Source organism: Hydra viridissima, unplaced genomic scaffold (assembly GCF_058129835.1).
Source record: "Hydra viridissima isolate aposymbiotic clone 2 unplaced genomic scaffold, HvirCarnegie_v1 scaffold_4, whole genome shotgun sequence".
Lineage (NCBI taxonomy): Eukaryota > Metazoa > Cnidaria > Hydrozoa > Anthoathecata > Hydridae > Hydra > Hydra viridissima.
In genome coordinates, this window is record NW_028324303.1 from 1,906,791 (window position 1) to 1,929,789 (window position 22,999).

The 22,999-nt window shown below is 30.2% G+C and overlaps 2 protein-coding genes and 1 long non-coding RNA gene across 7 annotated transcripts in view; 1 reads left to right on the forward strand and 2 right to left on the reverse strand.

The window, feature by feature from the left end:
• LOC149889370 (uncharacterized) overlaps window positions 1–13,970 on the reverse strand; it is a 34,598-nt gene extending 20,628 nt beyond the window's left edge. The window contains exon 1 of the mRNA XM_090084464.1: window positions 11,695–13,970. Within this exon, the coding sequence (XP_089940590.1) occupies window positions 12,133–13,518 (1,386 nt within the window). The 5' untranslated portion in view covers window positions 13,519–13,970 and the 3' untranslated portion in view covers window positions 11,695–12,132. The remainder of the gene's footprint in view (window positions 1–11,694) is intronic.
• LOC149889369 (uncharacterized) overlaps window positions 1–22,999 on the reverse strand; it is a 98,649-nt gene that overhangs the window by 33,819 nt on the left and 41,831 nt on the right. The window lies entirely within an intron of this gene.
• LOC145182599 (sec1 family domain-containing protein 1-like) lies at window positions 7,661–22,807 on the forward strand. 5 transcript variants are annotated; one of them, XM_090084459.1, is made up of 21 exons: window positions 7,661–7,884; window positions 9,834–9,904; window positions 15,127–15,215; window positions 15,659–15,749; window positions 15,835–15,957; window positions 16,906–16,993; window positions 17,155–17,244; window positions 17,668–17,723; window positions 18,047–18,129; window positions 18,302–18,401; window positions 19,398–19,528; window positions 19,667–19,757; window positions 19,985–20,061; window positions 20,340–20,421; window positions 20,602–20,661; window positions 20,772–20,808; window positions 20,939–21,006; window positions 21,224–21,583; window positions 21,666–21,731; window positions 22,138–22,212; window positions 22,689–22,807. In XM_090084459.1, the coding sequence occupies exons 1-21, from the start codon at window positions 7,851–7,853 to the stop codon at window positions 22,710–22,712; spliced, it is 1,896 nt and encodes a 631-aa protein (XP_089940585.1). In that variant the 5' UTR covers window positions 7,661–7,850; the 3' UTR covers window positions 22,713–22,807. The 5 variants fall into 5 exon arrangements, 4 of the variants coding, with proteins under 4 accessions (XP_089940585.1, XP_089940587.1, XP_089940586.1 ...); XR_016451603.1 differs by having other exon boundaries at window positions 7,750–7,884; window positions 19,398–19,533; XM_090084461.1 differs by having other exon boundaries at window positions 7,808–7,884; window positions 17,130–17,244.

Here is a 22,999-nt window from a genome sequence, read left to right on the forward strand (position 1 = left end):
TAATTACGACTTGAATTTTGGAGAAAAGAAAGTGGTTATGGCTTATGCAGATACATTTTCTTTTGATGAAAAATATTACGGCACAAACGAACTTGTTTGTCAATCTGGGTTGTCCTTGTTTGATTAAATAAAATTTTATCCCTTGTTCTTTGTGGATATCAGCAAGCAAAAAGAAAGAGTGGCTTCAGAAACAGCTGAATTGGTTATAAACCTTAAATTTCGAACCTCAACTGTTGCAAATACCGTTATTTTCGCAGTTGTTATTTCTGATAAAATGCTTAATTTTGTTTCAAATGGAACTCACATGACTGCTGTTTATTGAATTCGAGTAAGATGGATTCTCTTTCGGGAAATTGAAAAAAAAATTGAATTGGCTTAAAAAAAATCTTGGTATAATAAAATGAGATATACAACATCGTATTTGAAAAATTTGCTGAGTGAAAATGGTGTCGCTAAAACGGCAGACGATTTAGCAATGTTGTTGATGCTTGCGGTTGAAAATAATTTGATCAGTAAAGATAAGATTTTAGAAAGAGCAAAAACTATAAAAATACGTGAAGTAAAGGAAAAGAAACCAGCCGATCCAAAATGGGACTGGCTTCGTTTTGTTAAGAAAAAACCCATCACTGTGAGAATGACCAACATTGAAACGGGTGAGGTGACTGAATACAAGTCTCTTTACAAAGCGATGGAAGGGACTGGACGTGGATGGAGATATTTAGAGCGCGGAGATGGAAAGGTGGATAATGGAGTCAAAATTGAATTTTTAAATTCTGAAAAGCTTGAAAAACGTAAAATGCTTCAAAATTGATTTTTTAACTTTTGTCATGTTAAAAAATTGAATTGGCTTAAAAAAAATCTTGGCGTGATAAAAAGGATGAAAAGAAAGTATGTAATTAAATTTGATGTTATGGGTTGTGCGCATGTATACGATTCAATAAGCGAAATATTTGCCAATTATCCTGCTTCTTGATTTTTTTAATTCTTTTTGAAGAATTGAAAATTTGCTGAAAAATAAAAAATTGAATTCAGATTGATAAAATTCTTGACAGTTTAAACAAGATAGGTGCTGATAAAAAAGTCTCGATGATCTCATTAAAAAGACAGGCTAAAGAAAGGGCGATAAAAGGCTACACCAAAATGACTAGGGAACAGCTTATTTGAAGCCATAAGAACGACAAGGCCTGTCATTGGTTCTCGCAGACGATCCGTTATTGTTTATGATTATTCGAGTGATGAAGACAGTAGATGGTTTGATGAAAGAGAAAGAGAGATGGATGAAAGGCAAAGAATGCGAGAAGAAGCTAATAATAGATGGTTTGATGAAAGAGAAAGAGAGATGGATGAAAGGAATGAAGAAAGATTGAGAGAGATGAAAGAAAGGTTTAAAGTAGTATTGAGAGAGATGGAAGAAAGGGTTAGAATGCGAGAAAGACGGTTTGATGAAATAGAGGGCATAGAAATAATGAGAGAGTCGGAATTTTATTTTGATGATTCGCCAGATGATTCTGATTTTGATGATTTGTCAGATGTCGATGATGAAGAAATGATAAGAGAGCAACGACAAAAATTAAAGATTAAGGCGTTGAAAATAGGTTTACGTAAGGATAGACGTAGGGTGTGCGCTCCTGCTGCCTAAACATTTTTTTATCCTGGAAAATTTCTTTGAGACTAACGGTTACCATCGTATTAATTTTTTAATTCTTTTCACGGAAGAATTGAAAAAACGGTTCGAAGTGTGCCAAGTGTGCGACAGTGTGCCAAGATTGAAAAAATTGAATTGGCTTAAAGAAAATCACGGCAGAAATAAAATGAGTCGCCAATCTTCAGAAAAATTTATTGCCAAAGAGCGAAAAGTTGAAAGCACCGAAAATTTTTTTCAATCAATGGCATCGTTAAAAAGAGATGCTAAAGACCGGGCTGTCAAAGGCTACACCAAAATGACCAGGGAGCAGCTCGTTGAAGCCATAAGAACGACAAGGCCTGTCATTGCCTCTCATGATGCGGCTCGTTCGAGACCCATTGTTCATTTTTTCGCTAAAGAGCGAAAAAATGAAAATGACTTAAATAAAAATCTTGGCGTAATATAAATGGAAGATAAAACTGTTAAAGATCGAAAAGATCGAAAGGATGACTATGCCAAAATGACTGTGAAAGAGTTGAAAATAATGGCTGATGACCGAGGTCTCAAAGGTATCTATAAAATGAAAAAACCTCAGCTTATTGAAGCCATTAAAAACGCAAAGCCTATCATTGGGTATGGACCTCGTAGACGGACGACTGATGCAAGACCGTTGCCTGCTCCTCGTTCGATTGCTCAAAAACCTCCTATTGCTCCGAAACCCTCTATCATTCCACCGAGACCTGTTGCTCCTCGTCCCGTTTCCAATGACTTGATTTCGTTCGGACCTGCTCTTTTGCAAAATAGGGTAACAAGAAATGAACCATCCATCCTTGACACACCGGTTGCCGATTCAACAAACGTCATTGCTCCAAAAACGGTTCCTGCACCAAGACCTGGAGTGCTTTCAAGAATTGTAAAGACTGTCTACAACGGTTTCAACAAAATAAATGATCTCGTTGATCCATTCATTCTGAATAAGGTGAAGAATGCAGTGAGCAGCGTAAGAAATGGAGTAGAAGAAACAATAGTCACTCAAAGGTCTTGTATTTGGTGCTCCGAGTCCGATACAGGATCCTGCTCCGGTTCCCGCTTCAAGACCTTTTACAATAAAGTTTAATATTATTGAACGTGCAGCAGAGGGCTCTATTAGACAATTTTCTTACGTGCCTTCTTCTCGATATCAAGACCTTGCTGCCTTTTTAAACTTGGTGAGAGAGTCTGCTATTCAAACCATGGAAGGAGAAATAAACACAAAGGTAAGAATTGTTATAGCCTGTGAAATGATTCGCGTAAGCATCTTAACAGGTGAAGAAATGACTCAACCTGCCAGTTTCTCATCCCACTCGGAAAGATTACTAGAGGGTACAGATGTAAGAACGCTTATTGGTGAAATGGAAGAAAAAATCTTGGAAAGTAGTGCTAATTACAACAAGATGGGATCCAATTGCGTCTTGAATAAGATTTTAAAAATGGATATCAACTTTATCGATTATGAGCCTTTCAGAGGTTCTTCCTACATGGAGCTATCTCCTGACTTGAAAAACAAAAAGGCTATCACCAACATGGAAAACAACGATAATGAATGTTTCAAGTGGTGCGTCACCAGAGCATTAAATCTGAAAAATAAAAACAACGAAAGAATTGATGAAGACTTGATTAAAAAATCAGAAGAACTCAATTGGAAAGGAATTGAATTTCCTGTTAAGACAACTCAAATAGAAAAGTTTGAAGCGAATAATCCAGACATTAGCGTCAACGTCTTTCACTATGGTGAGAAAAAACCTCAACCTTTGCAAATATCTAAATTTATAGATCGAAAGCATAATGTGGATTTGCTGCTCATTTCAAACGAAGACAACAGCCATTATTGCCTCATTAAAAATTTCAGTCGGTTTGCTGGCTCTTCAGCATCGAGGCATCAACACAAACAATATTTCTGCAGAAATTGTATGCAAGGTTATGACCAAGAAGAAAAGCTTCAAATCCACCGAGAAGACTGCTATGATAATGCGCCTATGAGAATCGATCTTCCTGAGGAAGGGACAACCGTTCAGTTTAAAAACTACAACAATAGTATGAGAGTTCCGTTTGTGGTCATTGCCGACTTTGAAAGTTTCATCAAACCCATCGATGACAACACTGAATATGATAGCGAAAAGTCGTACACCAAAAAATATCAAAAACATGTTCCATGCTCCTTCAGCTACCATATCAAATGCTTTGATGAAACCATTTACAAAGAAAAACCTGTCAAGTACACAGCAGAAAGCGATGACGATGATGTGGCTCAAAAGTTTGTTACCATGCTCGAAGAAGACCTTAAAAAGATTTGGATCGATTGCGATTTACGACAAAAACAGTGGAAGAAAAAGAAAATAATCACTGATGAGGATGAGAAGAAGTTTAAAGATGCAACAGAATGCCACATTTGCAAAAATGATCTTAAAGAGGATAAAGTGTGGGATCACTGTCATTTGACTGGAAAATACTGTGGTGCTGCTCATAACCAATGCAACATAGATTATCAAATTCCAAATTTCATACCCATTTTTTTAAACAATTTATTCGGTTACGACAGCCATTTGTTCATCAAGAAATTAGGCGAAAACCTCAATTGCATACCCAACAATGATGAGAAATATATCAGCTTCTCCAAAAAAATCAAAGTGAGAGATTATATTGATAAGAAAGGTAAACCTCAAAAAGTGATGAAAGAAATGAGGTTCCTTGACAGCGCCAGGTTCATGTCTGACAAATTAGAAAAACTAGGTAAAAATCTAACCGATGAACAATGCAAAAACGTTAGAGAATATTTTCCTGAAGATAAACACTTCAACTTAGTAAGAAAAAAAGGTGTTTTCCCTTACGAATGGATGGACTCCATTAAAAAGTTTTCCGAAACGCAATTACCTCCTATCGAAGACTTTTATTCTAAACTCGATGATGAACCCATCAGCGTTGAAGAATATGCGCATGCACTGAACGTTTGGGACGTATTTGAATGCAAAACCTTTAAAGATTACCTAGAAATATACAACGTGTCTGATGTCTTAATTCTTGAAGATGCCGTTGAAAATTTCAGAAACGCTTGCATAGAAAGTTACGGTCTTGACCCTGCCCGGTACTATACCTGTCCCGGACTTGGTATGGATGCTTGCTATAAAAATACTAAAGCTGAAATAGAACTTTTTAGCGATCCTGAAATGCTCAACATGACTAAAAAAGGAATACGCGGTGGAATCTGCATGATCTCAAAACGCCATGCAACTGCTAATAACAAATACATGGACGACTATGATCCTTCAAAACCATCCACATTTATCCAATATTTAGACGCTAACAATTTGTACGGGTGGGCCATGAGCAAACCTCTTCCCGTTGGAGGATTCAGATGGATGACTGAAGACGAACTTTTAAATTGGAAGTCTATGCCGTGCATTCTCGAAGTTGACTTGACCTATCCTGATCACCTTCACGACAAACACAACGATTACCCTTTGGCTCCTGAAAGGTTGAAAATTGGAAAAGTCAATAAGCTAGTTCCCAATTTAAGCAACAAAGAGAAATACGTCATTCATCACGAAAACCTAAAATTATACAAACGATTGGGATTAATCATCACCAAAATTCATCGAGGTTTCACCTTTAGAGAGGAACCTTGGATGAAAACATACATTGATAACAACACCAAAAAAAGGGCAGACGCTCCTAACGAATCTGAAAAGGAATTTTTTAAACTCATGAACAACGCCGTCTTTGGAAAAACCATGGAAAACATCGAAAAGCACGTTGATATTAAACTTGTCACCACAAAACAAGAAGCCTTAAAATTATATAAAAGCCCTCGTTATGATCGGAACACCATTTTTGATGAAAACTTAGCTGCAGTTCACATGAAAAAAACAAGTATCTATTATGACAAACCTGTTTACTTGGGAATGAGCATCCTTGACATCAGCAAGACTCTCATGTTTGAGTTCTATTACGACTACATCAAACCCAAATACGGCGATAAAGCTAAGTTGCTCATGACCGACACTGACTCGCTCATTTTTGAAATCGAAACAGATGATTTCTATAAAGACATTGCCGATGATCTTGATGACCAAATTTGACACGAGCAACTTTTCTAAAGACCATCCTGCTATTGAAAACGCTGGGTTTAAAGTAGGGTTAAATAATAAGATTATCGGTATGTTCAAAGACGAGGCCGGTGGAAAAATAATTAAAGAGTTTGTTGGCCTTCGACCTAAACTTTACTCTTACAAGATCCATAAAGATAATGAATATAAAAAATGCAAAGGGATTAAAAAGAACGTGATCAAAAATAAGCTCACTCACCAACATTTTAAAGACTGCTTAATGAAAGGAGAAGAAAAACTTACAAACATGAACGTCTTCCGATCCCATCTTCACGATGTGTACACCGAAGAAATCAACAAAGTCGCACTCAGCGCAAAAGATGACAAAAGGGTTCTATTGAATGATGGCACTCACAGAACCTTGGCCATTGGACACTACAGAACAAGACCTGCTCCTGAGTCTTGCTTTAGCTTGATGGACTACGATCAAGTCTTTGGTTCGGAATAAGACGCCATCTTCTTAAAACTTAGGCTTGGATTTTAAGAAGAACCACATCGCGGTCGCCATCTTGGAAAAAAATTGAAACCTACCTATCAATACCTCAGAACACGCATACATAGGTAAGTCATCAAAGGTAAGTCATCACATCAAAGTCATCACCCTTAAGTATGGGAAAGGTATCAATGAGCCAGAACCGGCTTTTCCCTATATATTTCACAAAAACTAAAATTATGCTTTGCAAGATAATTTTGATGATTTGTAATGGTTTAACTTATAAGGCAAGAATTACAAATGCAACATAACTCATGTTGCTATCATTTTTTCTATAGAAAAAAATATTGATGATTTGATGAATTTTTATCATACAATTTGGCCTTAGGCTTTTGTACTTCAAAATTACACATGTTAAAAAATCACGCTATTCCATTTTTAAAAAAAAAACGAGATGCTGGCATTGGATTCTACTGCAAACAAGGTGGAGAATCAATCCATCTTGAGTTCAACAATTTAAAGCGTATTTATCAACTTATCCTTTACCCAACAAAACGGTTAAAAAGCATCTTAAAATATAGCTATCAGAAAACTCATCCCAAAAGTAGGGTGTTAATTCCAAAATCTCGTAAAAGAAAGAGAAAAAACGAAAATTGCTATTAAAATACTTTTGGCAAAAACGTTTTATATTATTAAATAATATATAGTTTCTGTTTTTTGTTTTGTTTTATTCTTAGAACGTCTCCTCTAACTTTTTCAAAAAGTTTGGTTATATTTGGTTTTTGTATTGGAGAATATACAATTATTTGGCTTTCAGTGTAAAACTACGCTCATTGCAAAGGACCGTTGCCATATTTAAAACAATGATTTTTTTTTTCTTTTAAATTTGCGCATGCCAACAATAGCACGCTTCTAACTGAACATTGCGAAAATATTCCTTGGCACCCAGCCAGGAGTTGAAGGTTGAATGTGGCAGCTCTGTGGAGATTGATCCAAATGAGCTGAAATTTTACACATAGTGGTTGCTACACTCTCTGAATTTAATGGTTATGTCGCTTTCCTGACAACGAACATCCCTAAGTCAGCGGCCCGGTCACAAGTTTTTGAATAATAATAGAAAAGAAACATTTCAACAAAAAAATTTGCATATCTTCTAAAGGAAAAACGGAGATATATTTTTCATCAAACAGACTAAATCGGAATACCCATATATGGGTATTAAAGATTGTTGAGAATATAATTTCCTTTTGCGTTTTTTTTTTTTCTTTTTTTTTTTCCTACTATAAAATAAGTTATAACAATCTGAGAGGGCAAGGATGAAAGACACGTTCTAGTTTAAAAAAGACAGAACAAGCATCATAAGTGTTTACAAAAAAAAAGGAAACCGAAAAGGCGAAGTTTCTTTAAGGAAATTCTTTAAGTTAAAATCTCGATATAACGACCCGGACAGAAAATGTTTGTGATCCTTATATCGATTTTTCGACTTAACGAACTTTCGATATTCGGATATCAAGAGTTCCACATTAAAAATGTTAAAAGAAAAACGAGGTAAAGCCGTTTAGTTTACTACATCGAGAAGTTCGTTAAAGCGGGGAATTGTTATCTCGAGATTCTACTGTTGAAAAAAACGAGGAAATGATGTGGCAAAATAATGGCGACCATAAACCTGCGTGCAAAACAGATAGGTAAAGTAAAATATGCCCTTAGCCATTAGACATGCACATACCTAGAGTTTTAGTTCAGTGAGTTTTTTACAAAAATTAAACATACCGAAAAAGAAGAGCGGTTTCAAATAAAATAAACTTAAAAAACTCATAAACTTATATAGAGTTGATCATTATCTGAAACACGCCGCTGTATACACACGGTCAATACTTTGGATGATAATAAGGACAATAACAAGGATAATATTTTTTGGATAACTTAAGATTGGGTAATAATAATGATATAATTTACTTTACAAAACTTTAAACAAAAACAAATAACTTTAATCAAATAGAAACATTAAAGTAGTAATACCTTTGCATACAAGTTTTACAAGTATTTGTATTAGATAATGCAAAAGTACTTTATTAGACTGTATTGAAGTATTTTATTAGGTGATATAAAAGTAAAATTGTTTTCAGTTTGACACAAAATACTTTAGCAATTATAGTAATAAAGTTTGTTCTTTTTTTTTTTTATAGATAAAATTACAAAATAACTGATTTCCACTTTAAAAAATGCCAATAAAAAAATTTTTGCATTAGTTTTTTGTTCTTACATACTTTTGATAAAGTTGAATTTAAATCTGAAGTTAGATTTTTGTACCAAACTAAAGATTTTTTTCAATCTGTTTTTGATCTTCTTTTGTTCAAAATTAAGGTCATTTACACATGTTTACCAAAGTATTTCTGAAAATAGATTTGAAAGCTCCTGGATTTACAAAGTATTTTTTAAAAGTTTTTTTTCTTACAAAATGTAAAGAAAGAAAAAACAGATAAAAAATAAATCAATATTTTAAAAATTACCATTTTGGAGTGTAAAAAACATCCTGCCAGAGTCATAAGTTTTTTTATAGATTTATAAAAAAAAAAGAGTACATAACAGTAATTAAAAAAGGTTGAAGTTAATATCATTTCCTCATAAATATTCAATTGGGTAAAAGTTTTTAGTTTTAGCTTTTATATTTGTAAACTTCTCCAATGTCATCTTGATTGGTACTTCAGCAGAAGTCTGCCATTATGTGTTTATTCCATTGCCCATAGTAATGAACTTTCATTGTTTAAAGATCTTAGTGGAACTGCTCTCTTTGCTATTCACTTACAACCAAGCTACTTTCTCTTTGTTATTCATTGTTCTAGTAAATTCAGTATCTCTATTAGGATAACAAATTTGCAGTCTATGAAAAATTTCTTTTTTTTCTCTCTAATGACAAACCGTTCTTTTTGTATCCTTTTGTTCTGATTTCTTATTCAACTGTTCCACATGCAAAGATAACATGGAAACTTAGTGAAAAAGTTATGCTGATCAAATAGAAAGTAAACCATTTTTAGATCTACACAAATAATCTAGCTGTGCTCCAGATATTGGTTTAAACATCATTTTAATGTCATCATAGGTTTCTTGCAAATAAAAAGAATGACCAATTCAGACAGACCAAAAATAATAATTATCCAATAGGATGCTTTTGAGGCTTTGCTTTGAACTGTTGACAAGTATTTTCCATTTTTTTTGGACTATATGTTTAATTCCCCAACTTGTAGAAACAAATTTATTAGCTCTCTTGTTTAGATATGATTACCTTTTTGTAATTATTATACCGAAATGCCAGTAAAAAAGCTAATTTTTAAAAAATCAATAACTTGAAGATCTCAAAAAATTAGAGCATACTAATAGAACTGAGCTTAGATTTGAAATCAGTGTTAAAAATATCTCATATAATCGATAAAAAATATTTTTTTGTTAGCCAGTGTAATATACTAAGTATTTAATAGTTTTCATTTTTCAAATGGTGCAATATTTTGATGTGATTTTTTAATAAGGTTTTACAAAACTTTGTTTAAACTATATTTATTATTGTTAAACATTATTTATTCATGGAATCTTTTCTCAAACTATATTTATTATTGTTAAACATTACGTTTATTTGTAGAATCTGTGAAGCGCATGCTAAACTTAAATGATAATGTAACTAAGTCGTCACTCGCAGAACCAATATGGAAGGTATTAATTAAATAGTATTATTTTTGATAAAAACAAATAAAGGTTCAATACAATAGTTTCCTTGATTTCTGTTTCTGATAAACTATACCACCTAAAATTAAAGTCTGTACCTCTCAAAAGTGTTTCCTCTAAGTATATTTAGAGTTGAGTATTTTATTCAAAAAGTGCATGAAAGAGAAAGGCATTTATTGGAGTTTTGCTGAATTTTAAGCAAATTAACAGATAATAAAAATATAGAATTTGAATAAGTTTTGAAATATGTCTAGTTTTTTAAACACTGGTAAGAATCATAGTGTACCTACAAAACTAAATTGTATAGATAAAATATTATATCCTTTCGTATAAATAATAAATACCCATTATGATACCCATCATCTTGAATTTTAATGAAGCTTGGAACAGTTGTTATTTACATTAAGAATATAAAAATTTAGGTTATAAATATCTACTGTTCTAAAATTATGACCAACCATAAATATGGGCTTTTTTCCTAAAAAGTAACATTAGCAGCTCTTTTTAAATCTAAAACTTCATAAAAGCCCTAAGTTCTCTCAATGGCTCATCCAATTTTTTTTTAAAAGTGTGATTTAAAGTATCCAAACCTGTAGAGAAAAATAGATATTACAGTCTTAATAAAGTTAGAAGAGTTCTTAGTTAATTCAATAACCCGGAGCCTCATAAGTAACTATTGATTGATACTTTTTATGTAATAAAATACTGTTTTAAGTTGTTTTTTTTTCTCTTTGTTCAACAAACTTCAAGAGTTTTTTTGAACAGAGAAAAAAAATTAAAGCTTAATTGAAGTACAGTTGGTTACTTTTCTTCGTTAAGAAGGTAATCATATGTATGATCTCTCACATCAAACTACTACACAAAGTTCCCTCTTTAAGATGTTCTGATTTTGTTCTCTTGAAAAGGCGAAGAAATTTATTTTCTTTTAAATTTTAAAGTTACTTATAAGTACACAATGTACTTAACTTACAAGTACACAAAGCACTTAAATTGAAATAGTTACCAAAATCAAATTTACTTCAATTTTATGCCAGAATAGATACAGTTTGTGGTTTTATGATCATTTTAAAGCCATTTTAAAACTATTTTTAAGTAATTTTATTGTTTTAATTTGGATACGTTATCTTGTATTGTGCAATATACTTTAAACCAAATTGTTTCAATGCAATTTTATTGGCGAGAATTAATTACTATTGCTTTTAACATTTGAGAGATTTAGCAATGGCAAATTTAAAATATATTTCCAATCAAGTGGTATCAGAAATCTATGTGTTTAATTCAGGGTTGGAAAAAACCCAGGTTTTTTTAAAAAAAACCAGCCCACTGGGTTTTTTTGGGTTTTATTGGGTTTTTTTGGGTTTTTTTGGGTTTTTTTAAAAATAGCTTTTTTTGCTTAGAAAATGAAAGACTTAATACCTATTTTGCATTCAAACTATCTTTATACATTTAATTTTTTCAAAATAATAATTAAAAACACATGGTAATAGTTATATTTATTTATTGAAAAGAGCTTTTACAAGGAAGATTTAATAAATTGAAGAACTGTAAATAAAATTCTCCTTACATAATTTTGCTTTGTTTGATTATTACAATAGTTTTCAATTCTTGTCAGCTTTTCAGATGTTTTTGACAGATTTCCAGTTAAACACTTCCTCTGGGATCATCAAGAATAAGCTAAAACAAATATAAATTACACTTAAATAATAGAAATAGAATTTTTTTCAGAATTTCGATGGTTATTCTGAAGTTAAAAACGATTTTTCCTACTACTTACCTACTTATTGATCAGATTCGATATCATCACAGGAACTGCTGTCAGCTGCTGAGCTATTGTGAAATGATTTGTAAATCTTCACAAGTTTCATTGCCTTATCTGCACCAAGACGATTCCTGATCTTCGACCAGACAAATCCAAAGGTTGAAAACCATCTCTCAATTGAGGCTGAGCTAGCAGGACAGGAGTGTAGAGAAGCTAGAAAGCTGCAGAAATTGGCAGAAACCTCTTTATCCCTGATTTGAGATCTAGTAACCTTTCCTTTCATGATGTTCCACCATTCTGATGGAGAGATAACCTTCAGTGATTCTGAGAACATTTGCTTGGGGAACACCTCCCTGTCCTTCAAGTTAAACTTGTATAGTAAACCCAAGAAATCAGGGTTCCTGTCCTCTAACCATTGTTCTGCAATGTTTTCATTATCATTATCAATGAAGCTTTTTTAATCATCTACATAGCGATGGTCAGTTATATAGGCCAAAATATGAAAGGGTTGTACAGCATCTTGAAATCTCTTCTTTATTGCATCATAGTATATGGTTAGCTCTTCATCCTTTATCAATGAATACCAGATATGAACTGCATCAGAGAGATGACAAGAATCACTCTGCATCTTGTCTAAGGCAATCCCCAATTTTTTCATTTCACTAAGAAGACGAATTGCCTCACGTTTGATGGCTATATTCTCAATTATTCTTCCAATATTGGCTGGAAAATCTTCCATCTTCTCTCCATAGATCTCCACGTAGAAGTTATGATTTTTCTGGTATGTCTCAATGCAGGCAACTTGAGAGTTCCAGCGTGTTTCATTTGGCAGCTGAGGCATACATCCACCTTTTTCCTTTAACAAACCATGGGCCATATGCACATTTCTAAAATATTTCTGAACTTCCACAACCTGTTTTAGAATTGTTGAAAAAGAATTGCAAATGTCTTTCTGTAGCAAATTCATATAGTGTGCATTACAGCCATATGTTAACATATCAGGATACTCTTGTTTGATCAGCTCTTTCATTTTCTTCATCTTAGCTTCATTGTCAGTGCAGACAGCAAATACAAACTTATTATAATCATTTTTTATGCTAACTATAGCTTCATTGATGATTTTGAAGCAGTATTCTGCAGTTTTTTTTTCTGATCCTGAGTCAACTATGTTGTACAGATAACTCTTTTTTCCATCATAAAATGAGTGAGCAATTATTGGGTCATTCTGAATACTAGACCATCCATCTTGACAAATTACCAACGTGTCTTTGGTTTCCAGTTCCTTCTTTATCCCAGCTGACAGATCATCATAGACTTCATTTAATAGATCTCCACCCAGTTTCTTTCGGCTTGGTGGGACATACCCATGATGAAGAAGAGAGCAAAGTTTCTGAAACTCACAATTTTCCACTGAATTAAAAGACATGTTAGAGCTGAAAAAAAACCGGGCAACTTGCATGTCTATGGCATCTTTCTGATCATTTGATGTTCTAACTACAAAGTTATTTAAGTTACTACTTTTAAACCTTTTTGCTGGTGTGGAGCTGGACATAATAGATCCTTCGGAAATTGAAGTACCTGACTCATTTGACAAGAGGCTAATATTGCTCATTGAGCTTCCAGGTCTTGGTTCTTGTTCATCAGTGTCCTTCTTTCTCTCTTTACACTTCTCCAAATGAATACGAACTCTTTCAATTTTTCCACTAATCTTCTCTGAACAATGGTCACACTGAACACTATTTTTGTCCCCTTCTATCTCACTGACCTCCTTCCACTCCCATCCTTTCTTCCTTCCACTTCCGAATGGCATTCTTATAAAGATTTTTTTCTGAAAAATACACATTGCATCGAAATATGCAAGTTAAATATACTTAAAGCTACACAAATAATAATACTGTTTGAATAAAAGTTTCTTGAGTAATTTGTAAGATAGAACACAAGCCTGACTTTGATATGGTTGATGAAAGCCACTGAGATCACTGAAAGTATATTGTAAAAAATACTAAAACTATTTTTTCAGAAATATTTCAAAAAAATCATGTCTTTTAAAAATTTTGGATTCTTATTAAATACTATATTCTGATCATATCCATATCCTCTTTTCAATAATAATTACCTTTTAATTAGTCATAATTATGTTTAAATGTTTTCTGAAATAAATAAATCACAGAAAAAAAGAGAATCCTTTAAATAAAATATTATTTTAAAAAAACCCCAAAAAACCCGGGTTTTTTTGGGTTTTTTTAACTGGGTTTTTTTGGGTTTTTTTGGGTGGGTTTTTTAATGCCAACCCTGGTTTAATTTCAGATGATCTTGAGTATGATGTACAATATCAGTTCTATATAAAGGGAATTTGAGATTGGTATGACATACTTATGTATGTAATTTTGTGATCAAAACATTTTGGAAGATCAGAACTTTTTATCTTCAAAATTAAAGTTATCAAAATATTTTGATCACTTTAACTGTAGCTGTACAGGTCAGTGTGACAACTGCATACATTTTATCAACCTAAAACAACAAATCTTAGCCCATAATCTAAAATATGGTCTTAGGTTCAGTAATTCAAATCTAAACCTGTTTCAAACTGGAAGCCTTGTTGGTGAGGTAGATTCAGAAACTCTGAAACAAAACATAAATTTTATGCATGGCATATTTGCTGAGTGTTGTATGAAAGTTTACTTACTGTTGATGCTCCTCATTTCTCAACTTTCAAGGCTAATGCCACAATAGATGGTATACTTATAATGAATAAAAACAGCTGACCTTCAGAGAAGATGAACCAAACTGACAATACCAATATTCTTAGAAAATGTTCTAAGATGCCAGGCATGAAAGAAAATGTACATTTAATGCCTATTTTGATACAAAGTTTGAATTTGATTAACATTTATTAATTTGAGCATTGAAAACTCTTAGAACATATAGATTTTTTGCACAAAATTATCTTGGTATATCTACTTTAAGCCTGGAATTCATCAACTCACAGTTTTTTTTGTGCACCTGCTTAATTGAATTTACTAGGAATTCAGCCCTTTTAACTTTGCATCAAGGACTGTTATAATATAAACACCTAATTTAAATTTTCAGATTTGGATTCTTCAATCTTTTTAAATAAGCAGGTAATAGTTTTCAGGAGATTAGAATGTACTTTTACGAAGATTTATGGACCTTAATGAACATTTGGAAAATTAGGGCAAACCTTTGGTTAGTCATAACTTGGTAACAATATTTATTCATGACCTAAAATTTATAAAACATTCTCCCAATAAGGAAGTTTGATTCATTAAGAGCCATTTACAAATCATATTTAGATGAGTTTCTTTTGATTATGTTTAAAAATAATCCAATATAAGTCAATCAATTGAATTACAATTTGGTTTAAACCTTTTTTATGGTTCAGTTTGCTTAAGTTGTATATTTTCTTATAATAAACATTTAAAATTTTTAGGTATTGGTTTATGATCATTTTGGTCAAGATATTATTTCCCCTTTGCTCACCCTTAAAGAACTTCGAGAACTTGGTGTAACTTTGCACTTGTAATTATTTGTTGTTTTTTTTTTTAAATAAAGTTATTCAATATTTGTATTTAACTCCAATTGGCATATTTTAAAGGTATGTTAAAATTTATGCACCAAAATGTTTATTACTCTGTCAAAACACAGTATGCCTCTAGACTTGATGTGTAAGTTGGTGTCCAACATTCTGGAAATAAAATTATCTTTCAACGTGCAATAAAGTCTTAGAGTTTGATAAAAATAGTTAAGTCCAAATTATTGAAGAATGTTATTTGTTGCTAATGTTTATAGATATAAATATAACTATTAAGTAACAGGTTGACGTTATTGTTGGTGGTTACTACCATTATGTAGATAATATCTCTCTAACTTAAGGTGAAGAAATCTAAAGAATAATATTTTTTATAAGTATGTACAAACATAGCATGTATAAATGTAAACTTTTGTGTATCCATTTTATTTAGGCTATTGCATTCAGATCGGGATGAAATCAATGATGTTCCTGCTGTATATTTTGTGTATCCATCAGAAGAAAACATTCGACGTATATGTCAAGTTGGTTAATTTTTTTTTACTTGTTCATTATTTAAAGTTTAATTTTGTTGTTTTTTTTTTACACGTTTGGTTACTATAACATTAGGACTTGCAAAATGGAATTTATGAGAAATACTATTTGAACTTCATTTCTCCAATTTCAAGACATCGGTTAGAAGATATTGCTACAGCAACATTGCAATCTAATTGTGTTGATTTAGTTGCAAAGGTATAAAAATATTTAACATTTTATTTCTTAACAATTTTCTGTTATTAACGTTCTTAGAATTCTAGTATATTTGAATAAATATGCTATAATTCTAACAAAATATTATAATTCTACCAAAGTTCTTCCAAATTATCCATAATAAAATATGGTTACTGATACAGCGCCAAAAAAAACTGTCGTGGTATTAATAAATGTTGCATTATTCAAGGTTTAAGTAAATTTCTATTAACTAAACTTGCAATGTCATAGGTTCAACATCTAAGAGAGTGAGGGAGGAGGGTGATATAATTTGAAATTATTTTGCATGCAATCTTAATAACCAACACCATCAAAGGTAGTAATTTGAATTAAAAAACAAATTGAAAGTTTGAAATTTTTTATCAAGTATTCTATGCACTTAGAGAAAATTGTTGAAATAAATTTGAATAATTTATATAATAATATATAATAATTATTTAATTATATATAATTATTTGAATAATTTTAATAACAAAAAAGAATTCAAGTTTTGAAATTTTGAAATAAAAAAGAAAACTGTTCTTTGAATGCTTTGGTTATTTGATTATTAATTACTCAATCATAACCTTGCATATAATTCATAGATATATACATGCATTTAGTTTTAGATGTTTGTGAAATGAGCAGAAATTAGTTCAAATATTTTATCTGTTTGAGTGAAATGTCAACCAAGTTAGATAATCACATTGATATAATCAGTTCAAAATTAAAATGTTTGATATATCTAATGAGTTTGTTGCGTTAAGAATTTGTAAAGAATTTTTTTTCTTAAGGTTTATAATGAACTTGTATCATAAAGTTTACAATGACATTACAGAATATCATTCGTAATGAATTAATTTGTAGTTTAAAGTTTTGTAATGAATTTGTAAAGTTTAAGGGATCAAAAGTAAATTTGAGCCAAAAAATTTGCTATGCTTTTTTTACCAGGTTGTTGATCAATACATGAACTTCATTTCTCTAGAAGAAGACTTCTTTATTGTAAAATATCATGATAGACAAAGCATTTCTTATTATGGTGAATGTTTAGTTAAATATTTTTGTTGATTTTCTGGACATGAAAGTGATTTTTTTTAACATGCTTCTTTTTAATTGTATTTGCATAGAACTTTATGAGGAGTTTGTATTTATTTTTCTTTTTAACTTTTTATAAGATTTTTCTGCTGCTTGTTTAACTAGCAATGAACAACCCTGAAGCGAAAGACTCAGAAATTGAATTAATTTGTGAAACACTTGTTGATAGTCTGTTTTCGTTTCTGGTGACTACAGGTGCTTTTAGCTTAGTACACTTCTCTTTCAACTTCTTAAATTTTTGTTTTATTTAAAATACAAATTACAAATGTGTCATGTGCTTTACATATAAGTTGTATCAGATTGTTTAACTTTACTAATATATATTATACTTTACTATACTGTACTTTACTATTATATTTTATACTTTACTATACTATATTTTACTATTATATTTTATACTTTACTATACTATACTTTGCTATTATATATTATACTTTACTATACTATACTTTATTATATATTATACTTTACTAATCTGTACTTTACTATTATATATTATACTTTACTATACTATACTTTGCTATTATATATTATACTTTACTATACTATACTTTATTATATATTATACTTTACTAATCTGTACTTTACTATTATATATTATACTTTACTATACTATAGGGATTGTTCCTATTATAAGGTGTGCCAAAGGAAATGCTGCGGAAATTGTTGCTGAAGTATGTTTGTCTGTTCTTTTATATAAAATCAAGTCAGTTTTATACTTTATGGATAACTTTTATTGATCATTAATGGCAATCATTATCATGGTTTTATCGCAAGAATGTTTTTGTATTTTGCATTCATCCTTACCAACTTGTTCAAACAGTTAATAGAGATGAATGAAAATTGCTTTTGATTAATTTTTTTTTTATCATAGTTTTTTAGGTATTTAAAATCTTAATAAGAATTTTTGTATAAACTTTATTTTTATTTTGATTAATTTTGAAATTTTATCAAAAAGATTCATGTGTTTGAATGTTTCAATGTTTTATTTCTTTAGGCTTTAGATAAAAAAATTCGAGAAAATCTACGAGACACAAGAAACACTTTATTTACTAATGATATTCAGTCTGGTAATTTTAGGTAATTTTTTATCTTAAACATTAATCAATTTTTACTGTCATTCTCTCCTGTTCTAATAAGCAACAAACAAGCTTTATGCATTGGGGTAATTTTAATTGGTTGTAGAAATAAGTTATTGCATATGTTTGGTGAATTATCCCAAAAGAATAAAACTATAATGAAATCTGTTTAGTTTCCAGCGACCTGTGTTAATAATTCTGGATCGAAACATTGACTTGTGTACACCTCTTCACCATACTTGGACATATCAAGCTCTGTGCCATGATGTCTTTGTAAGAAGCTTGTTTTTCTTTTTTTTTTTTCTTTTTTTTTTTTCTTTTTTTTTTTTTTTGATATTGATACCATATTGTGAATACTTGCTTTCTCCCAACTAAATATTAAAAGGTCTTCAACATGTGATTGCAATGCCTTTTTTTATGTTCTTTTTCTGCACCAGCACTTTTCTCTGGAATTCAAATGATAATTAAACCATTTTAAGTGCAAAATAAAAACTTAAGTGAAGTTGTTCAAGTATTGAAAGTGGCATCTTTGTATTTTTTACCTTTTTTTAACTTTGAGGTTTGGTGTGGGGGCATCAAAGTATTTAAGTTTTATTAAAATCCTTTTCTTGTAAAGAATAATCTTAAACCTATTCTTTTTACTAATGTTATTTAAAACCTGTGTTATATATAACATATATAATATAATATATTAGTTTAAAACCTTTGTTTTTATATATTCATAAATAGTGTAAATTAGTCGGTTGTAACTATCAAAATTATAGTTTTATTTTAAATTCTGATCTCACTTTTTAAATAATAAATATTTGTATTTAAGAAAAGTAAATTTGATTATTGGAGCCAATGCCTAAATAAAATCAAAAAATGCCACATTATTTTTTTTCATTTTTTGTAACTTTGAAATTTAATGATTTAATAACTTTTTATGGTAATTTGGTAATTTAAAGGTAATTGGCTGAGTGTTCTAAAAACTATAATCACAAAAATGGTCACAAAGCAATCAAAAACTTTTCCTTGTTTATTAATTTGTCTGCAACAAGTTTTTAACACCAGTTTGTACTTTAAAGTACTATCTTAGAACCTTAGTTAACAAAGACTGCATTAAGTTAGTAAAGAGTGGATTTTCCACAATTTTTTACTGCTATTTAATAGTGGTCTTTTACATGTATCACTACATGAAAAGATGAGTGAAGAGAATTTCTTTATATACTAGCAAAAAAAAAACTTTTTTGCATTAATACAACAGTTATGAATTTGATAATTTTGCAGAACTTGGAATTGAATCGTGTAACTGTAAGTGATCCAGAGTTGGTGAAAATAGAGAGTGGTGCAGCAAAAAACAAACCAAAGAAGTATGACTTATCAAGCAATGATAAATTTTGGGAGCAGCATAAAACAAGGTGAGGTAATCAAGTTACTCTATAAATTTAATAAATTTCTAGTTTTAGGTTGTTTTTTTATAACATAAAAAAAAATAAAATTTATTTTTTGTATATAAAATTGTTGACAGAAAAAGACTTATGTTTTTCTAATCTCAGCCCTTTCCCAACTGTTGCGGAAGCCATTCAACAAGAACTCGATGAATATCGTGTTTCTGAAGAAGAAGTAAAAAAGCTTAAGAACGTCATGGTAAAAAGTATTTGAAGCAAAAGTTCTTTACAAATAATTTTTTATTTTATGTTTCAAAGTAAAAGTTTCTTTACTTAGCTTTATCTTTATATTTTGTATGTTTATAGTTTAAGATAATAAGTTAATTTAATGCAAACTATTTTACCTGGATATTAATTTTAAGAGAGGTTAAAATATTTAATTTTTAATAGTATTAAAATAATAATTGATTTTTATTTAATTAAAAGGGCGTACAAAATGAAGAGGACGAAGTGATAGAAGGAATGTGGTCAGAGAATACTAACAAATTGACAAATGCTGTCAGGTGTGTCAACATTCCTTTTAAATATTCCTTTTAAGATTTTTTTTTTTTTTTTTTTTTTTTTTTCTTTTTTTTTTTTTTTGTTTTGTTTTGTTTTGTTTTGTTTATCTAATTCCTCTTCATCCTTCATACACATGATAAATGGAATCCTTTCAAAGATTGTATCTTCAAAGCAAATTACATATTAACATTTTTATCTTATAATTTATGTAATATAAATTATAGATAATATTTGACTACTTCAAGGTTACTGTATTTTGTAAAAAAGAATCATTTTCTAGCTCTCTCCCCATGTTACTTGAAAAAAAACGTTTGATAGATACACATATGACAATTGCAACTTCAATGCTGGAACATATCAAGGTGATATTTTAAGCATTGATAAAGTCTTTATGAATTTTTCAGAATAAATTCTCATCAAGAATTATCATATTTTTCTTTTTGTTTCCAAAAACCTTTTTTTTTTAAGAATTTTATGTAAATAAAATTTAAAAGAATTTCAATTAGCTTAAGTATCAATTTTGATTACTATTTTTCTATTAGCATCGAAAACTTGATATCTTCTTTGAAAATGAAGAAAAGATTATGAGCAAGTCAGCACTGGTAATCATTTAATAATGCTATTACTTTCTGAAGTTTTCTATTGTTTGTTTAACATTTATTAAACTGAAGGAAAAGCTTATCTCTTTAAAATGGTATTCTTTGATATTCAGGATAAATCTGTTATGGAGTTGATTCAAGATCCTGAAGGTACGTTGTACATTGTATGTCAGATGTTGGTGTTATTTAAAAGTCTCTTTTACATGTTTTATTATAAAAATATTTTTAATAATTTTTTTCAAAAATGTAGTTTTTCTTTAAATTTTCATTTTTTATTTAGTTGGTACACCAGAAGACAAACTGCGTTTATTTTTGATATATTATTTGTCAACCACAACAATGCCAGAAGTATGTATAAGAATTTTTTATTATTTTATTGATATTTCTAATCATAATTGCAAAAATATTTTCTGTCTTTTTGAACTGTTTCTATTAAATTAGAAAGGTTTGATAATTTTTGAAGATCTATTCAGGGTTTGTTTTCAGGAGTTGAATTTTTAAACTTTTATGAATACAAAATAAATTTTTGTAGATATAAAATAAATTTTATTTTTGAATTTACTAGAATGACTTTGATGCTCATTTGAAGGCTCTAGAAGTCGCTGGTTGCAGTCTTGGTGCTATTTCATACATAAAAAAATGGAAAACTTTCAATAAAGTTGCAGCTGGTCCAATTCAAACAGGATCAGGACAAAATGCATATAGCGCAATGTTTTCTCGAATAATGAGCACAGGTTCGCAGTTTGTCATGGAAGGAGTAAAGAGCTTAGTTGTGGGGACTAAGAAACTTCCTGTTACCAGGATAGTAGATGCTATTATGGAACAAAAGACTACATCTGAGGTGGAAGGGTATAGGTATTTTGATCCTAAGATGCTTAAAGTTAATGAAGCTGCCCTACAGAAGAACAAAACTCCGTATAGTGATGTAATCATTTGACTTTTGTTTTGTAATAGAATCTCAAATAATTGCGAAAAACTTTTATTTGACTTTATTTAAATTTCTTTAGGCTATTGTTTTCATGGTAGGTGGTGGAAACTATATTGAATATGCAAACCTCATAGGTTATGAAAAAGTAAAAAATTCTTTTATTGATCCTGTATTCTTTTTTACATCATTTGTTTAACATTTGTTATTTTTTTATGCTTAAAAATTTATAATCATTTAAGTTCATTACACACACACACACACACACACACACACATATATATATATATATATATATATATAATGAATTTATTATTGTTGTTATTATCATTTTTTTTATTGTTGTTGTTGTTATTATTGTTATTATTATTATTATTATTATTATTATTATTATTATTATTATTATTATTATTATTATTATTATTATTATTATTATTATTATTATTACTACTACTACTACTACTACTACTACTACTACTACTACTACTACTACTACTACTATTATTAAGTGTAATCTAATATAATATTTATAGTTGCTGTTGTTTTTTTGTTAGCGTCATGGAAAGCCGCAAAAAAAAATCATTTACGGGTGCAGTGAACTGCTAAACGCTTCACAATTTGTAAAGCAGGTAGGTACTTTATGTAAAATATAATATTTCATATGTGTAACAAGCATTTATTATAAGATTTATGTTTGTGAATTACTGATTTGGATACATATCGATGGCTTAGAGTTAAAATATCTTCAAGTTTGGTCGAGAATGAATTAAGAGTACTGAAATGTACCAATATCTTCTTTTTGTGTGTGTGTGTGTGTGTGTGTGTGTGTGTGTGTGTGTGTGTGTGTGTGTGTGTGTGTGTGTGTGTGTGTGTGTGTGTTTGTTGGGGGTAGGTAGTAGGGGGGGAAGAGGGGCTTTAAATTTCTCCTAAAACCTGCCCTTCAAAAGATGTTTGTTAAAATATATTCTAAATCTAGTTTTCCAAGGTTTGCAAACTTTTCTCAATGTTTTATGAAGATACAATATTTAATTCTAAGCCATTGATTTATCATAAATGCATTTAGTATATTTTTATATTTATATATATTTTCGTCTTTATTTTTTAGCTTCATCTACTTGGAGAAATTTAATCGTTTTACTTGGAATATAAATATCTTAAAATTTTTTGTCTAAATTACTTTATTGGAGGGAAATACTAGAATTCAAATTGAGTTCTAAAAATGTTTATGTCGATTCCTTAATACGCACTAAATGTATTCCTAAATATGCTCTAGTTTATGGATTATCATAAATTCATGCAGAGATCTGTAGTTAAATGTGACAAATTTGCTAAAAAAAATAACTGAGTTTTTGTCTTGTTAAAAAATTTTCTTAAATGGCGTGTTTAATCTATCAGTGCTTTAAGTGTCATAATTTC

Excerpts from the sequence above, each read along its gene's own strand:
- LOC145182599 (XM_090084459.1), top strand. The coding sequence starts at position 7,851 with ATGGCGACCATAAACCTGCGTGCAAAACAGATAG. Across the intron at positions 15,958-16,905 it reads GTGTTGATTTAGTTGCAAAG|GTTGTTGATCAATACATGAA; the intron begins GTATAAAAATAT and ends TTTTTTTACCAG. Across the intron at positions 22,213-22,688 it reads CTTCACAATTTGTAAAGCAG|CTTCATCTACTTGGAGAAAT; the intron begins GTAGGTACTTTA and ends TTTATTTTTTAG.